This window comes from Streptopelia decaocto (assembly GCF_964273445.1).
Source record: "Streptopelia decaocto genome assembly, chromosome: 1".
In the NCBI taxonomy this organism is placed as follows: domain Eukaryota; kingdom Metazoa; phylum Chordata; class Aves; order Columbiformes; family Columbidae; genus Streptopelia; species Streptopelia decaocto.
This window is the reverse complement of record NC_138663.1, coordinates 59,840,399-59,860,696: the sequence shown is the minus strand read 5'-3', so window position 1 is coordinate 59,860,696 and position 20,298 is coordinate 59,840,399. Positions and strand designations below refer to the sequence as shown.

The window sequence follows — 20,298 nt, the reverse complement described above, 5'->3', positions numbered from 1 at the left end:
TATACACAGAGCAAAGGATGAACTATCCTGCATATTAAATAAACAACTAGCAGGACTTGAAGTCAAATTCTTTCAGCTGCAGAGAAAGCAAAGCCCATCCAGCCCTGCCAGTGCTGAATGACTAATGGTACAATGCTGCTCCTGGAATAAGGCAGTCTTGTATATTTACTAAACACATTGGTTCTTAGCTTTAATTGTGAATTATTCATGTTTTGTTAATATTAGATTCCCTATAGTATCCGTGCACAGCATGCATGATGATCAAGTTTTCATTGAATTTAACAGGAAGACTTTCCTTTATGGCTATCGGAATGAGGCTTTAATGACAAAACACCCCTCTTCACTGGTTCTTCCTTCCCACTGTTATGTACAGAAAGCTGTTATTTCAACTGAACAACAGACTGACTTGATTAGGAATGGATTAGAGAACACAGTTAAAACAATGTATTGTATCACAGAAAACCTAGTCGAAAGAAAAACCCTACCAAGAGACTTCACATTGCTTGCAGTCCCTTCGGTACTGTTTTCGAACATCGTCTTACTCTTTTTAAAGCAGGTTATAATTCAATTATCATATCTTGTTGCCATTTTCTGCACCTCTAAAGAGACTTCTCCTTTGCAGTGGCAATTTTACCATTATAATAAGGAATTTCAAACACTTCATTTCATAGAGTGCTTTTACTACTGTTTCCCCATGTGTGTATTCTGGGTTACTCTTGGACTTAAGAGAGCTTTTCATGATGCTCAGAACAGAAGTGAAATAGGAAATCCATTAAAAAGATGATAGGTCTTATTTTAAGTCCTGATTCTGCAAACTATTCTGCATTTATAAAGCCTTAATCCTCGTGCTGTTTTAATCTTTGTATAAGAAAAGTCTAATTTAGTTGGCAAATTGTAAAAGGAAGTGAAATTAATTTGCTGCTCACCAGTTTCTCATCAGCATCCTAAGAGCCCCAATGAAATTAATATATTAAATGCAGAAGAGGATATTGCAAACTTAAACATCACAGATGAAGGCAAGATGTACAGTGATGCTATAAAACTCCAAATATTGATTTAAATTCATTTAGAGAATACTCCCCTATATCAAACAGCTTAATAAAGCTGTGGAAATATCCTGGCTATATAATCACACCAAAAATAAGCCGGAGTCATTCAGTAACTCACTAGAATGCAAAGACCATTTCAAAACATTACACAGATAAAGAAAATAAAACACCTATGGCATGAAATGCTTCTGACTCCAAATTTTAAAGCTGCATTTAGTTATAGTGTAACAAATTAAACTGTCCCCTTTCATGCATGCTCGTAAAATAACTGAGATGGTCAGAAAATCCTTCAGAATGGCAAATGATACACATTTCAAAGAGCCCGCCCCTACTTACATTTACCCTAGAGACATATCTGTAGTAGAGGAAAAAAAAAAAGAGTAGACAGTAAGTATGGCCAAGTAAGAGCACAGCGAGAGTTACTCAGCACCAGGTAACAGTAGCTCATAAAGGCAAAGCAACCGGAGCTTCTGGCTGGTCTTGTTCAGCAGCAGAATGAAAAGAGTCCAAGAAGTTGCAGGAGGAGCGTTAAGATGAGGTGAACGAGCCGGCATGAGCAAGAGTCACATAAAAAAATGCTACATGCTGACACAAAAGCAAATAGATGTGAGTCAGCCATAGCCCTAATTAGGTTAGAAATGATAAAGGCAGGTATGAAAGAATCTTTTAGCAGGTGGAGGAGAGGAAAACACTTAGTTTTAATATGAGGAATGATCATTTTATCTGCGAGATTATAAAACGTGGCTGCTTTGATAACAAGAGACAGAATAGCATCTCAGGATGTCCCTTTCAATTGTGCGCTTTGAGGAGTACAAAACCCACACAGTTGGTCTCTAATAGAATTTTTTCTAACATTTCTTACAGACACACACAGTGAAGTAATTGGCTATTAATGGGATATGTTTAAAAAAATCAAGTTGGTGGAATACTGTGGAGAGGTTGACTTGAGTTAAAATTGGTTTTAGGGAGTGCAGCTTTTGAGCAGATGATGGATTCTCCAGTGTCCAAGAACTCTTTTGTGCCTTCCACCGTATTATCCTCATGTAGTGGAATAAAATTTCTCCCAAAACTTGGTGGTAAGAGCTTTTTACCTTCATAACAATAAGTAGCAGAGGTAGCAAACTCTGTAAGTTTTTAAAGTTCCCCTTTTGCATAGGAGTGAAACCCCTTTCCACGTCGTAGATTATTTATTCCTCGCTCTTCCAGGTGTCGAGGTTTTCTCAGCTTTATCCATGTCGTACTTCTTCCCACTCTCAAACTCCTCTCTAACCGCATCTTACTGCGAGCGCTTCTTTTTTTCTCACTTCTGCCATTCCCCAAAGTGTCTCTTTTTCCAGCTCTCCTCCAGCTCCTTTCAACATGAGTTACATTTTCCTTTCCTTCCTGAAAAACAACTTTGCCTGTGCCTTTTTATTCTTTTCTCCAAATAACTTCCTTCTGCTTGCTCCTGCCTCTCATAGCAAATGCTGTGTGAAAATTTGCGCCTCCTTCCTTCCCACAATACGAATTTTGCTCACACAACCGTGCACTGAACTTTCCTTCCCTTGAAGTACCAAATTTCCCCCCTTACGATTCTCTATCACTTATTGCTTCCATGCCCAGATTATTCCAGTCTGTCAACACATTTCCCCTTTTCAAATTTCACCACATTTCTCCCATGCAACATTTCTTCTCCAGTTCTGCAATCTAAACACCCATTTGTCAGCACACTGTACCACAGTTGCTGCTTATTTACTGGAGAAATATTCCATAAACTAAGGATGCTGGCACAGCTAAATGCTGCAACACCCTCACGCATCAGATAAGCACAGATCACAAGTATCTCAAGAAATTTTAATTTTTAAGAATCTTGCAATTCATTTAAAAACAACCTTAAAATCCAGTAACTCTCATGAGAAAAGTGCTTGAAATGGCATCTTGCTTGATTGAGATGGCAGTTCTATCAGAATAAAAAAAATTGCACCTGCATCTGTACCAAAAATAAATAACCATTATTGTAAAAAAAAAAGGTTACATCTAGTCCATTTTAAACAATTTAATAGGAGTATTTACCACAATGCTACATACAAGAAACTATTTTAAATAACATTAATACAAACTAAGAAAAGTCAGTGAACCTAAAGTTAGAAAGATTTCATCTTTCACATAATAAAAGACATAATATATATGATTCATTCAAATGACTATATTATCTTAACTGTAAGAAAAAGCTTAAATAAAAGTGTTTAAACAAGGGAGCTAAAAGTCAGGCATCTAAATTCATATTGTAGGCACTGAATAGCTGGTTTAATTTTCAGAATTGCAAACACTTTCAACTTCCACAGAGTTTAAGGTGACTGACACCTATAGATTTCCCATCAACACTTATCCACATAATTAATTTAATACATCTGAGTAGGTCCTTCAAATTTAAGAGGAGGATTTATATGCATAAATCACGTGACTAACGTTTACAGGATTACAACATATGCTGATATATGGATTTAGTTATCTAATGTAAGTCTCAAAATTTAAGACTTTCAATCACAACATTTAAAATATGAGTTGTTTATCTAATTATGCATGTAGAATGTATGCTATAGTCTTTAAAAACATATTCTGTAAGGAACCCTCACCAGATTTTTAAACAGAACTATTAGTACATTTTTTCAAAGTGGCAGCCAGAGTCTTCATGATCAATTATTTGATTTATTTGAAATTATTTGAAATATTATTTGACTTATTTGAAATATTATTTGAATATTTGAAGTATTATTTGAAACACTGAGGTATTCAAATAAGAGAAATAATTCAGAAGCTGTCATCTTCCTTATTGACCATATTACCTCCACGGTTTAAAAGCAGAAATCCTGTCAGCAGAGGTTTCTGCTTAGAAATGGATGACATAGATAACTCTGGAATTGTAGAAGTTTATCCAACTTCCTAAGTGCCTAAAAAGAAAACATAATCTTCTATACCCCAAGTTTTAATCAGGGATCAGTATTTACATTTTAATCAATACCTCTAAATACTTCATTAAAATCAGGATAGTGGCCATCACACCACCATTAATATCAGTCAGTTAAACATGTTTTCAGTTGCTAAATGAAAATGCACTTTCCAAACGAGGAGTTTTAACCATCCATCCATTATTATTGACCAGGTCTGTGTCATATTATTTGCTTTTGCTATGCTCTTGTTCTAGTAAATCACGACAGCAAAATGATGAGACTGCTCTTTTTAGCACAAGGAAAAAGGGCTTGGTCCTGCAGACACTTTTCAAGTGTCTAATTTTAGAAATGCTGATGGTCGTATCAGTTTACAGAAAATAAAGCCTGTGACAAAATGTTTAGACAATCAGGGTTCAACTCACCATAACAGTTATTATTGATATCAAGTCTGCAACAGTCAGAGAGCTACAGCACTGATATTGCAAGATAAGAACATATCAGCAGCTAATCAGGTAATGTCTTTGAAACTAAATTCATCTGAGGTCTATTAACCACTTGTGTGGCAAGATGAAAATATATACCCACTTTGTTCCAGGGAGGAAAAGACAAGGCAAGCCACTGATTGGGCCTTACCCTCTTCTTTATCATCACTGAATGAGCAATTAGAGATTGTTCTGGTTTGCAACACACGTAAGGAATTGTTCTTTTAAAAGACCAGATCTTTTAAAAAGGTATAACTTGATAAAGCACTGATTTGCCCTTCATTGCGTCTACTCAGATGTTTTCAACTAGCAGCAATCCAACTGTTTTCAGAGTAAAGGTCTCAAGTATCCTCCTACTTCCATCCTATTTTTAAAAAATCAAACCAAACTAAAACTCATTAAGGCTGTTTTATATCCGTGTCAACTTGATTTACTTATACCAAATGGAACAATCACTTTGAGGACCTTCAAGTGGAATGATCGGTCTTGTCAGTATTCCAGGAAGAATCATTGCATCCATTGGAATAATTAGTCTCCGACATCGCCATCTCTGTCACCTATGAGCCACAGAAAATGGAAACCTACAGCTAGTAAGGCAGTTCCAAGCAGGTCTCCCAGCGCAGTAAGATAAGGGATAGAAAAACTATCAGGATCTTTTCCTTTTTTCCAGAAGTGGTGCACCATCCAGTCAGCAATCCACAGCAGAGTAAACACCTACGGAACAACAAACAATAAAAATCAGTATTACTATCACATAAGTTATATTGAAAGGAAGTCAACAGTCCTTAGTACTTTGCATTATTGTGAAAAACGGCTTTTGGAAAAGTACGAGTAATTAAAATGAATTAATTTCACACTAAAACTCCGCACAATGAGAGATAGACCCTGTCTTTGGCCAACCTCACTCAGTCAATCACACGCACAGGTAGAAGGAACACACTGAATCACTGACAGCATTTTTCACTCAGTCTGTGCTTGAGGACTCCTGAAAATGGCAAGAAAAAGCAAAAACTCCAACCAAACGCACAACTGCGCTTCTCACACAAGACATCACTCTGTGCAGCGAGAGCATACGTGGGGCTTCAAAATCATCATGAACCGACTGATGTTTCTCCAGATGAAAACACTTGACTCAGGTGTGACTCTTGTTTTTACGGGTCTAGAATTGAGTTGAAATCAGACGTGATTTAAAGAGCACCAGGTCAGATTAAGAACAGTTTCATCTGGTTTGTTTGTAGTGCAAAAAATGGCCTCGAAGTTAGTTTTATGCATGAAATGCCAACTTCAGCCCTGCTGTAAAAAGGCACACCTGCAATATATATTATGAAATTGTCACTCCAGGCTGAATTTGTCCCGCAGTAAAAGATTTCATTCCCAACTGTAAACGTCTGAACATTTGAGAGGTTTGATCTTCATACCAAAGGTATGCATAATCATTAATCCAATTTTAGAGAAGAATTCTTTTAATGTTGCAGAGCTGTATGATAAGAGATTCTGGTTCAGTGGAATCACGTAGAGATGGCAAGAGATGAATGGAGAAAGGACCACTAACTGAGCTTCCATTTCTTCTTGTCTCTTCTAAGGAACTGCTTAAGATGGAATAAACACTGTATTTTATGTATTTTTAGTGAATCAGATCTTTAGGAACAGTAAACTTCAGACAGTTCCTACCATAATTCATTTTTAAAAAGTCTACTATGTACATTTAAAGGAATATGCAGTATCAAAAGGAGTAAAAGGTACAAAATTCACATTTTATTTAGTAAATGATCAATTACTGGTATCAAAGGCATGCTTATAAATGTACGCAATCGTTTACTGAAATACTGATAAGATGGTTGTAACACACCTCTCCACAATAAAAAATACAGTAAAATTAATGTCACATTAAAAACTGTGTTGAAAAAGTTTTTCAATTAACCTTTGCTTTGCAAAAGTATATGTTAAAATACAGGCTGGAACTTCTAATTAAAAAAAAAGATAGGAGTATTTGCTTAATGAAAAATGCATGGCTTATTTATATAAACATATCTTCTGAAAAGAGAACTGTGTAGTCTAAGCTAATTATGCAAGTCCTAGGTGTGCTGACTGGAATCCAAACAAATATATTTAAAACAGATGTTTTCTTTGGAAGACTATCAGATTCTTTGAGTCGGCTCCTTCTTCTAACAGAGACAAAAAGAGGCCTGTTTATAAAAGACACTGTACATTAACAACTCCTACAGGATGCACACAGAAGACTCGGTAGCGCCCCACACCAACAATAGTTCTGCATGTTCTATTAGAAGAACGTTCGTTTCAAGAATAATTTTGTCCTGGTTTTGTTAAAAAACAAGTTTATCTTTTAGTGAATTTGCCTGTCAGTTAAAGCCTTCATATTAGCTGCATTTTCCTGGAGAACCAGATACATGTTTTGGTAAACATAGCAATGGAATGAGAAGTTATTGATAAGGCCAGATTCACATCTTGCGAGAGGGGCAACAAGAAACAGGTGACCAAGAAACTGACCAACAAAGTATAATATCCCATTCATGTGAATACTTCATATAAAAGTGGGAGATCACTAGGATCTCGTCCCTTTTTGTCCCTTTTGCTTATGGCCGACATTAGGAGAGGACCTTGCTGGTCGTCCCTGCGAACTGAGGCCTAGTGAGAGACTGAATCCAGCTCCGGATGGCTGCAGAGTCCAATCCAGGACTTCAGGTGCCGGCTCTGCAGTTGCTGAGACTTTCAAGATTGGTTTTGTATGTTTTGTGTTATCTTCTCTATTCTTATTAGTAGCATTAGTAAAACTTTTCCAGCTCTCTCCTCTCTGTCCCTCTTTCCCTCCAGATTGCTTGTCCTTAGTGGGAAGGGGGGAGAGGGAGGGGCTAAAAAGGGGGAATGGGGAGGAGGGAAGGTTAATAATACATCTGCCACGGTTTTATTGTCACCCCGCAATCAAAACCCTCGACAAATTTATAATGCATTTCTACAACACAGCCAACGAGACATAAAAGAGTCCTATTTCAATGACAGTGTAGACTTTTGGCTCTTAAAAATCATGCCACGAAAACCTTTAATTTGTCTATATATTTTCCACCCTAAAATAATTGACTTGGATTACTGTGAAAAATGGGTTGTTTGGAAATGAAGTTTTGTGAACCCTTCCAGATAATTAATTTGCTATATTAACTTAAGGATGCAGAACACATAATGCAAATTATAACAAACCTGGCTTCTGCAAGTAATAGGAAAAAAGTTATAGCATATTATGTTATCTGATGCTTATAACAGTATATGATAGCAACTGGACACGGTGCTTACAGAATAAGTTATGAGGCCGCAGTTCAGCAGCCTTTGTTTTGATGAATAATGCTACCATCATGCATCTGGATGGCTTGAAATTCACATTTAAGGTTTATACAGATGAGTGTTTGGAAATGGTTGCTTATTTGGCCACAGTAGTTTGTGTTGCCAGACAGAAGTCCATCAATGTGAGTTAAATCTTTAATGAGATTTTTCTTCTTATCAATGTTAAGAAGGGACAATCGAAGTCATCGATGAACTGATATTTAAAAAAAAAAAAGCCCTACCTATGAGTTTGCTGAATTTTTGAAAGTAAGAAAGTCCTTGAATTTTTGAATTTAAAGTTATAAGAAAAGTCACTCACACAGTTCTGACAGATATAAAAAAAAAAAAAAGGAGAAAAATAATACAAAAGACATTGCGAGACTTGTTACTTTAGTAGCACAACACTTCAGATTTTCTGGGATTTGTCAGTGACCTACACTTATTTCAGTAAAATCACGCAGATGGCACAGCAGTACAAATACTGTGTACTTCTGCTCTGCACTCATGCTATGAAGAAGAAAACCTTCCTGCTTCACACTGAAAACCAGCTGGTTTTGAGGGGAAAAATAAAGGGATCGACCTTCCAGAAAAGCCCAATAAGACAGCAGAGAAAGTATCTGTTTAGCATGAAACACTGTAGAAAAGTGATAAGAAAAGCTTCTAAATATATGCAGAGCTGTTCAATATGTGAGGTAGTATTTTTAAATTATTTAATATACAGACGAAGGGAACTTTTTGCAAAAAAAAGTGATGAGTAGTAGAAGAATTATGAAACAGAGCACCAGGAATTCTCCTAGACTGAGAATGAAATAACTACAAGTTTTAAGAAAGATAAAAAGAACCTAAATATCTATATACGTACTAAGAAAAAGGAGACGGGCTATAGTCACCGATCAAAAGGAAAAAATAAAAGCAGCCCAGAGCAAGGACTGGAAAAATACAGACAAAATTGCAGTTGTTTTGATTTTTTAAAAGGAAGATCATGCTAAGTTATTACTCTTCCGGAAAAAAAATACAATCAAAATTGAGGAAAATGAAAGTAAAGATATCATCAGTTTTAGACTGTATTTCTAAAAAGACTTATCAGTCACATTGTCACAAAAGGTCCTCAGAAGATAAAAGCAGCAGAATACAGCAATAAGAATGAGAGGGAGAGAGAGAGGGAAGGCAGGAAGGAAAGAGCAAAGTCTTTATCAAACCCTAATAATGAAGATTCTGAAAATAAGGCTTATAAGCACATATACCATTTTGTACAACAAAGGACAGAAATAGAGAGTGATTCTTGATATTGAACTTTCTGATTCAAATTATGAATATCAGATTGAAACTGAAATTGAATAGGAATGTTTAAATAAAAGTGAGCCTCACTATTTAAAGCTTAAAAGTTAGGATTGCAAGACTGAAAATGGGAACATTATACACTACAAAGCAGTTTTTTTCCTTTTTTTTTCCCTTATAAGCTACCTTCATTTTCTCATGTAATTAATTTATCATGACTTCTGAATTGAGAAAAGAATGAAACTCTATTACTTAAAATAAAAATATATAACTCCCTCCAAACACCCTTAATACTGTCTAAGCTTCCTATAGCCTAATCGATATCTTGTAGGATGCTGTAATATTTTTATTGTTTCCTTCACCTGGGATGACCATATTTCATCAGTGAATGCATGCCAAATTTACAGTGATAAAAAGTAGAACATTCCAATGCATATTATTTGTAAAACAGGTTTGGATATTTCATGTTTATATTAGTTTATAGATTAGTTGCTGTGATTAGTGAATCTCAACACCAGACTGGAACGAGAAAGTTTAGGTTATATATTTTAAATGCTTTTTCACACAGATGTTACTGAATTTCTACTATAAGTTTAGTATGTAGAACCAGGGCCTTTTAACAGTTTATTTAGTATGCCTTAATTGGATAGGATATCCTGCATGTTGCTGGTACTGCTGATTCACCTTAATAGTTTCCATGTGAAGGTGTGTTATAAAATAGTTTAATTCTCCTACTTTAGACAGGAAACACAGATGCAAATTAACTGTGGTAACCTCTTTCAAAAGTATTTTAATTCTGCTTTGGTCTCAAACTTCTATTGAATCAAAATTCACTTATAATGCGACCATGACAAGATCTGGTAACTACTGCATAAGAACTCCTATAAATCCATAAAATTCAAAATTCTTGTGGGGTTTGTTGTTGTTGTTGTTTTGTTTTAAATTATGAGAGAAAAACTGCAATTCTCTAAAAACTACTGTGTCCTGACTTTGACATCATTCTCACCGGATTTATGGTTTAGGTCCTCTAGTGGTTTTGACTCTTCATTAAGTTAAGCTTTAAATTATGTATTACATTTCTCAGATTTTAAATGGCATTTTATGTCTTCATGTGAAAATAAGTAGTAACTGTAAGGCACTCGTAATAGATTTACACTGAACTTACTTGCTGAATTTCCATTGTCCGCAGCCAGAATTCTGTAGTCAGTGAACTCTCAGAGTAGGGTCAACATATATTTTTCAAAATAAATTTTTCTCCACTGTGTTCTCAGTTAGCATATGTGGTGTGTATCAATCATGTTTAGGGGAAATAAGTCACTATTTCCTCCAAACCTATAGAGATTTCCACCATGTCTGGCTGCAAAGGAACCACTGTACAGCAAGTTCTTTCTGGCTGCTGTTGTTCATGTTGTAGCTCAGTGGTATTAGCTATGCTATGGTATCTAAGCACCCAGACAGCATTACATACATTCATGTAAGACTAAAACTTCATCAGGTAAAAAGGAAGATACCATCGTAACTGAAGTTGTTTCTAAATCCATTTGATTATATTGATGTAATTTTGTGGGAAGGAACTTTATTTTTTATTCCGCAGTTTAAATCCAAATTCCTCAGACTGTCGTCTTAATTTCTTCGCAGTTTTGCCAGACACCCTGGTTTGACCAAGACAGTCCTAATTTCAGGCTGTTTGTCAGATGTCTGAATGCAACTCAGACCCTTCGGTCTTCAGGTATGCTCAACCTGCACTAGCTGTAGCTAGCATAGCTAGCTAGCTAGCACTAGCATAGCTCAGTGCGTCATGCTACATATTATACATAAGCACTTTGAGCTCAGCCTTGTGATGGCAAAAATGATCTGTCCCTGCTAATGCCTCAGCAGGAGCCGGGCATGGGCCAGACAGCACCATGCCTGGGGGTGAAAGAGTGGGTGATCACAATGAATCTGGCAAGTGTGCTTCTCATGCTGCAGTGAGAAAGCGTTGAACAGGCAGAACTGTCCAGGTTCAGACCTTGGTTTCCATATTTCCTTGAATTGTATAGTGTCTTTTGCAATTATAGGCTCTGCATTTTGGAAATAACCTTTCCTAATAGGAAAAGCAGTATTTAAAATGCATCAATATTTTCTCTGTAAACACAACTTTATTTCAGTATAATGCACAGTATACCCCATGAGTTATTACTCCACATCATTAGAACCCTCATGCTAGTGAGAAATCTGAGCCATTTTTGATGTGAGCAGGAGGTCACTATGAGCACTGCTGAATTTTTAGTTTTCTATTGCCCCAAAGAGCCCTGAAGTCCTGCAAAAAGTTACTTCACAGCAGTATCCATTTGACCTTCAGCGGATCAGAAGGACTGCATTTTGGAATTACTTATTTGCTTGGTAATAGCTCTGGGAATCTCCTATTGTTTGTTTATTCCCCGAGTCTTTCACGTAACTGTGTGCTCAGATTTGGTTAGGAGGTGTGAAAATTCCTCAGAGGGCATTTTACTGGCTCAGTGAGAAGACACAGAACAGAGGCCGCCTTTGAATGCTGAGAGCCCTGTGCCAGGAGCGATGGCTTGGCAATTCCAGCACTGCTCGCGTTCTGCTGCAGGTTGACAAGACAGAAGATGAAACTTTACTGAGTGCGCAGCCTCGTACAGTTCAAAAATACTCATGCCTTTGTGAACTACAAGAGGAGGACTGTTTGTCAATTAATATATTCTTTGTTGGTCAAATGCCAGATTGTAACTTTATGTAGCATGTGTAGCATGTAGTATGTGCTCATGTGTGACTCGTTTTTGTAAAATTTTCCTCTTAAATAGAGGCCACTCACCAAATCCAAAACACATTGAAAAGCAAAATACTGCTTTTCCTTACTGCACATTGGCTTGCCCAGATACTGTACACTGAATTATGTGAAGTACCCTACATACTTAGAGAGCATAATATTTATTTTTAATTTTCCTCTGATGCTGCCATTCATAAACACAGAACAGACTCTTCACTACAGAGCTGATTCAGACCTTTTGAACTCAAGCCTAAAAGTTCTAGTTGAATTCAGATTAATATAAATATTTGTGCAGTTTTCTCCACCTTCATGAAAATATAATTGTGAAATCCCAGCCCCTCTAAAGTTAAAGGGAGTATTATCTTGGATTTCAAGACAAGTAATTGATAAATTTAATTGAAGAACATTTCAAGAATATGTATTTATTTAAAGAACAGAAACAACTGTACTATTAAAGGTAGGGAAATTAAAATAAAAGAAAATAAAACACTTCCTGGGTTTTCTTAAGTCTACAAACCCAGAACTGTCTTGTTCATAGAGAATCAGAATGCAGATCATAATACTGGCTCTTCTAATTATTTAAAATATCTTAATAGAATGATTTTTAGAAGCGGCTACATAGTGAAACCGTACTTTGTTCCACTACATAGTATGTTTTTGGTCAATAATAACTAAATCATACTATTGCTAATGCACATAATGTCATATTAATGACTTTTTTCCCATAAATATTTTAATTAAATGACATGCTGGGTAGAGAGTATCTAAGAACAGGTAGGGAGAAGACGGGAAAGAGCTAGTAGGCATGGGTAGTGAAAAAACAAAAATCAAACAATGAAAGCACCAGAATTGGATTAAACTGAAATTAAATACCTGACTGGAACTCCAGTAATACTGCCTAGAGCTTGCAATGCAAATAAATTCCATTTTATCACTTTGGGGGGAGGAATATTAAAGTTTACAGGCAATCTAAAAAAGCCTTGTTAAAATGCCAAATAGAATTCACATATATGTTACAAATTTCCTATAGAGATAATGTGGAATGGCATTAACTGACAGAGGAAGAGAGAAATAAAAAAGTAATAATTAAAGTTTTTGTGTTAACATTTCTTTGATTCTTTTCGGCTTACTATAACATTCCAGTTCTACTCTTGTAATTTCCTGAACCCCTTCCTTTACATTTTAAACAAACACAGACCGAGACAATCAGAGATAATAAACAGATCTTGAAGTCAATTAAAAATCTATTTCAGGCCACTGTAAAATGTCATTAAACAATTTAGCAATTTACAATAGTCACCTGGATTTTAAAGATAGTAAATTTGCTTTGTTGCTGTTGTTGTTTTTTAATTTAGGTTTATTTAAAAAAAAAATAGTAGAAAAAATGTTAATAGGTTGTGTATTGGCATAATCATTATTCAGCTACTCTTTCTGCCCCCCACTCAATATAAGCAAGGAACTGGAAAGGGCATAGTAGTCATATCCAACCTCTTCAAATACAGGACTCACCATAATTAACTCCTACCTTTGGGAATCACTGTGTTCGATTAAATTGTCATCTACCACCTCGAACATAAAAGATCCAGCCTGCAAGCAGCAGGCTTGTAATTTTTGACATCCATTTTCATATGCCTTCCACGCAAAGTGAAAATTAATGCAAAGTCCAATATACTACAAAAAAAGGCCTAGAATGCAGTTCACTCAGTGCTCAAAAGACTGTTGATGGATTTGTTTTGTTGATAATTGAAATGACAGTAATTAGCTGTGAGGTATTTCAGTTTTACAGCAGAACTGGAAAAGCTCTCATTGGGAGGACAAAAATATAAAAGAATTCTGGAAGAATGAGATCAGTAGATGTTGGCTTATGGCTTATACCCAAAAAAATGGCAGCTTGAAAACTGTTCTTTACTATATCCAGGTGCATAGATGATGTCACTGAAAAAAGGGAAGAGGAATGAATACAAATATTTAACTGTTTTCCTTTCTCAAGGAGAAACATAAAAGCACACAACTGAAGGACAGAAGTACTTCAGACTGACAGGTAGATAACATATCACAGAAGCATATTCAAGATTTAAGGGTTAAAGCAAGAATTGTCTCTCTGAAAATTTTAAATCTGCTCTAATTGGAGGTATGCAAAACTACAATAATCACTACTAGAAAAATGCCAGAATAATTAAAATGGGGGAAAGAATCTATTAAATATTTTCAGGTGTTAAAAAACACAGGGTTCCAAACGATAAATCTGTCAAGACCCAAAAGAAGTTATAGTGTGCAATACTGTTACTCAGATTCAAAGTAAATACATCTCAAACTGCCTGTTATGGCTTAAGACAAGGTAAAGATGAAAAAATAATCTATAAAAGGGAGTGGGGAAAAAAAAAAAAAGCTATATGTCTGTTTTATAGGTGAAAAATCAAGAAAATCAGGTATGGCCTCAGGGACCGCAACGGAGACGCATGACTGCAAAACTGAATAATCAGACCCTGAATTTATAAAACTCCACTTTACACGTGTATATGTGCTGGATTTGAGTCTGAATTACTTTGTGATCTGAAAGGCCTGCCCTAATGCCTTAACCTGGTTTTCAGCTGAACTTTTGCGTTTCTCACATCTTAACCTATCCTTGCTGCTGAAGAAAAGGTTTGTATCCTTAAACATGTTGTGATTGCAGTTCTGTGAGCAGCAGTATCATGTAGATTTAATATAGATTTATGAATTCAAGTTGATTCCCATGTGAAATCTCGGCAGTATAATAATGGCTGAAATCACACCGTGTCTTACCTTCAGCAGAGGGATTAACAGGGCCCCTTTCCCCAATCTGTTTTTGTTAAGCTCATAAGAACTTGGTATCACTGAGAGAAACTTAGAAAAACTTGACTGAAAGGATTCAAAAGTTACTCGAAAGGACAGCCAGCCAGCCAGAACAGCATCATTTCCTCAGGAGAACAAAGTATAAAACAAGTGATAAGGCTGGAAACTAGGAATAGTATGTAAGGGGAAAATCAAAAGTAATTGATAACTTTTAGTATGACATTCTTACTTGCAAAGGTTGGAACATTCCCAGTTATATTCTACCAAAAAAGTATAGAATTCTGATATGAAATTAGAATCCTAACAGTTTTCAGAACCTATCTTTATTGAAATAGCTGTGCGATAAACACAGAAAGACAATTCAGAACATTAAAATTTATAATTTTTATTAACGATTGACTGTTGGTGTTGTTTATATTTTAAAACTAAATTGGTCATATTTTTAGCAGCAGTATGTATATTTAACTTACGGATATTTCAACTACTTTTATTATGTAACAAGAACAATCAGGTTTTGTTTTTAAGGTACAATGAAACATTATAATTAATTCAGCCAAGTTTTAGCTAAAAATTCTCTGTAGATTTAATAAAAACCTTTCATTTTGTTTTGCTGACTTCTCTAAGTAAAATTATTTCACCTTAAGATATTGCTATTTCAAAAGACATCTTTCAATAACTGCCATTGCTGGGTGTGAACAGGCCACTAGGCAAGACCATCCAAACTAATGTAGTAATGTTTGACAATTAATGCAATTACAATTTCTTGGACAGTGATCACTGTCAGACTAATTTCAACTTTAATAAATACTAAGAATGCACCAAGGAAGCCGTAACATTCTCATCTACTGCATTTTTGCTATGTTAACTAGAATAGTAATGTGAACCTCTTTAGGAGATTTCTTTGAGTCTTCCTTGACACATTCATTATTCATAAACGCTTTTTTTCCGTCTCTAATAATTTACTTCAAAACAGTGCTGAAAGCCTGTGTTAACCCATAACGTCTTGTACTATTCATGAGTTTTCAGAAGTCAAATAAACATTATTTTCTTCAAGAACTTGCTTTTATACAAGCATTTTCAAGTTGTACTTGTTTCTTACCTGTAGTAGAGCTGCAAATAAATATACTGCTATAAAGATAGGAGTTAAGGAAGTGTGGCCACTCTTCATTAAGTGGATCGTGTACAAGAAAATCAGGTGTCCAGGAATCACCAAAAGAAGCAGAACTTGAGCTGATTTGTTATTTACTCCTACAATAAAAAAAAATAAAAATTCAGCTAAGCTTTTCAATTACTATATCAGATTTTTATTCATTTTACTATAAAAAGCAATTTTGGACTTCCACAGCATTGACTATTTTGGAACAGCAGGCAGTATTCTTTTCTAAAAGACTCCATAAGGGTTTTCGCAGGGTGAAGAAAGCCAGGAAAGTTAAGCAGGGCCCCTCCATAAGACAGTGCAAACTGTCTTATTTTGTTCTGTACTCATGTTAAATCATCTGCTTTCTTGGAGCTGCAGTGACATCCTGAAGCCTTCCTAGGAAAGAGGACGTTATGGACACCATATCCAAGACAGCCTCAGAAGTACCTTATTTTTCCAAAAAGTAATCACGTTTACCATTTCCTCATGTGCTCCAATTCATTTCATAAATCTGAAAGTGTATTACATGCTGTTGAATCATCACATTTCACCACAGTTTCTACTTCATTAGGAAAGTGGGCAATACAGGGCAGGAATAAGCTGTGAAGCAAGAATCTAGAGAGAAAATGGCAAATGGGAAGTGGAAAGCAGGGACTTGGCATAGTAATAACGTTAGATATAAAGTTTGGTCCTAACAGGAGATTGGTTTGAACTTCTAAATTACAAAGGTTAGAAGCAGGTAAACCAGCTAAGGAAAGATGAAGGTTCAATTGCACACAAGAAGATCCATTTTCTCACTGGTGGTAAAGTCTGGCATACAAGGGGAAAATGAGGAGACGTGAGACAGTGGTTTTAATAATTAACTAGACTAATACATACCTGTACCATAATAGGTTCTGCATGGATAATAGCAACCCTTGGCTTCTTCTGGCAGCTCTCCAGGAATGCTGTGCAAATGGAGGTAGGTAGAAATTCTGCTAGCTTGAATAGCTACTAGATTACCACCGATACCTGAAATATAAAAGGAAACAAGCAGTAGTTTTTCACCTATTTTTTTTCCTCTAGTAGGCGATATTTTTGTAAATTTACCAAGTTCCTCTATGTTTTCCACAGTCCCTTATACATAAAAGTCGAAAAGAGAAGCATCTTTAGAATGTACATTAGTTATAGGCAGGCTAGCACCAAGCACTGAAATCAGTCAAAAAACTCAGGCTACAATTTGGTTTATCACTGGATATTTGGAATATCCAAACTGAAAATCTGGATATTTGGAGAGCAATTTTAATTCATAAATGCAAAAGATTCCTCCAAAAGGTTCAATGTGATGCTTTCTCATAGGGGAAGCTCCCTTTTATTGCTCCCTCTTCTTTGGAAATCCCTTTTGGAACAATAGAAGTACTATGTAGTTGTAGTAGCTGCTGCTGGATTACCTTCCTAGGTCAGTATTGCTGGGAAGTATAAACAATCCAAAGCAGATGCCCTCACTACCACAGGCATAAATGCAGATTTCACACCTAGAATCCCATTAGAAAAGATTTCAAGCGCTAATCTATCCATTCCCCTTTGCTACAGGGCAGGATTAAGTATAATCTGCCATTCATAATTCAGGTTGAAAGGACAAGACAAATGTCTGACTAACTGATTTTTAAAATAATGATAATGATGGAGTTTCTAACTTCTCTGTGACAACTGCTGATATACTTCCCATTAGAAAAAAGATTTCTATGAAAAAAAAAACACCCTAGGATGCAAAGAGAAATAGCTGGTATTGTTACAAGGCCACTGTCTATAATCTTTGAAAAGTTGTGGAGATCGGGGGATATCTCTGATGGCTGGAGGAAGGCAAGTATCACACCCATCTTCAGCAAAGCATTTGACAGTTTCCCACAGCTTCCTCCTAGACAAACTGGTAAGTTACAGACTGGGTGGGTAGTCTGAGAGTAGGAAATAGGCTAACAGGTCACTATCAGAGGATGGCGACCAGTGGTTTTTACTTCGTCTGGCAGCGTGTCACAGGTGGGGTCCCCCAGGGATTGGTATCGGGCTCCACACTGGCTCGGGAGCAGCCTTGCTGAAAGGCACATGGTGCTCCCAGTGGATGAGATGAACATGAGTCAGCCATGCAGCACTGAAGGTAAATCAGGTCCTGGGCTGCATCTATCTCTACGTGCAAAGATAGGGACATGATCATCTGACTCTACTCAGTGCTTGTCAGGCCACACCTGGTGTACTGTGTCTGGTCTTGATCCTCACAATTCAAGAAGGACATGGACAGATTGGAGAAGGTCAAAAGGAGGGCCATGAAGTGATGAAAGGTCTGGAGAACGTGTCCTATAAGGAAAGACTGAAAGAGTAAGTTTTTTTTCTCCCTGGAGAAATTAAGGCTCATAGGAGATCTCATCACAGTTTTCCAATACTTCAAGGGTGGCTACAAAGAGCACTGAGGTTCTCTCTTCAAAAGGAGACACATGGAGGGGACAAGGGGCAATGGGTACAAGTTGCACCAGAAAGAGGTTTTATCTGAATATAAGAAAGACATTTTTTACAGTGAGAACAATCATTCACTGGAACAGTCTCCTCAAGGACATGGTGGAGTTTCCACCACTGGAGGTTTTCAAGATGCAACTGGACAGGGTGCTAGATAATCTCATCTAGACTCCCTTCCCCATAAAAGGTTGGACCAGGTGATCTTTTGAGGTCCCTTCCAACCTGGGCTGTTCTATGAATTTTTACTTCAGTGAACAGAAAACTACATGAATTTGTTATATCTACATTACAGAATGCAGTGGCATCCTACTGCTTTTATACTCTAGAGTTGTCTACTTGCATATCAAGCATATGCTTTTTTTTCCCCCAGATGCTTTACATATCAATGGGCTGCTCTGAGAAGGTATGATTAGGCAGAAGTAGCACAGATCTTGCCCTCACTTCAGAAGGAGAAAGCCCTTGTTTATTGTCATTGAACTGGTTTGTTTACCTGATGCTTAGGGTCTTGTTTGGCTGCAGAACAAATATCTGTGGTCACCACAACACAGTATTTGTCAAATTCTTTTGAGGACTAGGGAGTGGTTAGGACAAACATCTAGTATGGAGAACTCGAAGTTTTCCTGTCTCACCACTTCCTAGACAATTAATGGCAGAGCCTAACAAAGGAATAGGACTTCTAAGCAAATGGTTTCAAATCTAAATCATGAAATACGGTAGAAAAAACCATGGAGTTGGCAGAAAGGGCTATTTATGAACCTTACCTGCATCTTGCCGGTCAGGAGATATAGGGACAAAATATGAACTACCAAAAGGTTGAGTCACTCTTTGGAAAGAAAATTAAAATAACAGTAGCTTTTTCAGACAAACCACAGAATCAGATATACAAGAAGGTATTTATATAACCTACAAAAGGGCTTTAAAGAATTAAAACTAATCTAAGTAGGGTCTAATGTCTGTCTTTTGATTGAGAACAATAATTTTGATACTTCTGAAAGATGAGAATAAGGTATGGAAAGGGAAGCAGAGATAAAACTAAGGATCAATGCACTATATTTGGATGGGGATCAGATAATTTCTGTGACTGAATTATGAAAAAGCTGTTATGTAAAAATGCTTCTTAATAAAGCTACAAAGCTGACGATGGTGCCATATGACTAGAAAATATGAAACAGTTTCTGCTTAAAGAGAGGGGATAAAAGCAACCTGGGTAATTACAAGCAGGCTAACATGGCAATAACTGATATATTCAAAACAATATTAAAAGAAAAAATTAGTAAGCTCTTCTCTCCCCATCCACGTCTATTATAGCACTACGATACGAAATAAAAGATAGAAGTAAATAGGGCTATTTTTCAAGGTATGCTTTGAGGTTTGTAGGACTGCAACCACAAACCATGTTGGCACAGAAAAAGCACAGATTTCAAGTATTTCCTAGGATGCATGCAATTTCCTCTTGTGACTGATAATTATCTGCTTCAACAAATTCAGGCAATCAGAAATATGATAGATGATCTGGACCTCTTTCCCTAATTAATAACAAGGGAAACTGAGTGCGAGAAAACAATTAAGGAAGATAGAAATTAGCCCATTTGAAATGGCAATTAAAAAACCCGTCTGGGCAACAGAAACATGGACAAGTCTGTGAAAGAAGGTATGAGATTGGTTGTCAGTCCTTTGATGGGTAGCTATTAATCATATATTTTTTTAAAACTTTTATAACCATTGTTTAGAGAAACTATGTCCCAAGGCCTGTTGTGTGCGTAAATAACAAGAAAAATTATTGAAAAATATTAAAAGTGATTCTAAAACAAACTGGGCAGCCATGGGACACTGGTAAAAGGAGGTGATACCTATTCTGCAAAGGAAGCTGACATGCCAACCGAAACAATCAGTGTGGAGCATGATTTCAAGAGATGTAATATTCTCTTTTCTATTTTACTCACAGCTAAGTTGAACACACACAATCTATTTTAGCTAGCTGGAAACGCAATATTCATATGTTAAGCAAAATTAT

General features: G+C 36.3%; 1 protein-coding gene across 1 annotated transcript in view; it reads right to left on the bottom strand.

Moving 5' to 3' along the window:
- Window positions 1-3,069: 3,069 nt before the first annotated feature.
- The window catches only part of SLC41A2 (solute carrier family 41 member 2), a 56,099-nt gene continuing 38,870 nt past the window's right edge, over window positions 3,070-20,298 (bottom strand). The window contains exons 9-11 of the mRNA XM_082076317.1: window positions 16,677-16,808; window positions 15,759-15,907; window positions 3,070-5,175 (exon numbers count right to left, since the gene is read on the bottom strand). Coding sequence (XP_081932443.1) covers window positions 4,990-5,175; window positions 15,759-15,907; window positions 16,677-16,808 — 467 coding nt within the window. The 3' untranslated portion in view covers window positions 3,070-4,989. The remainder of the gene's footprint in view (window positions 5,176-15,758; window positions 15,908-16,676; window positions 16,809-20,298) is intronic.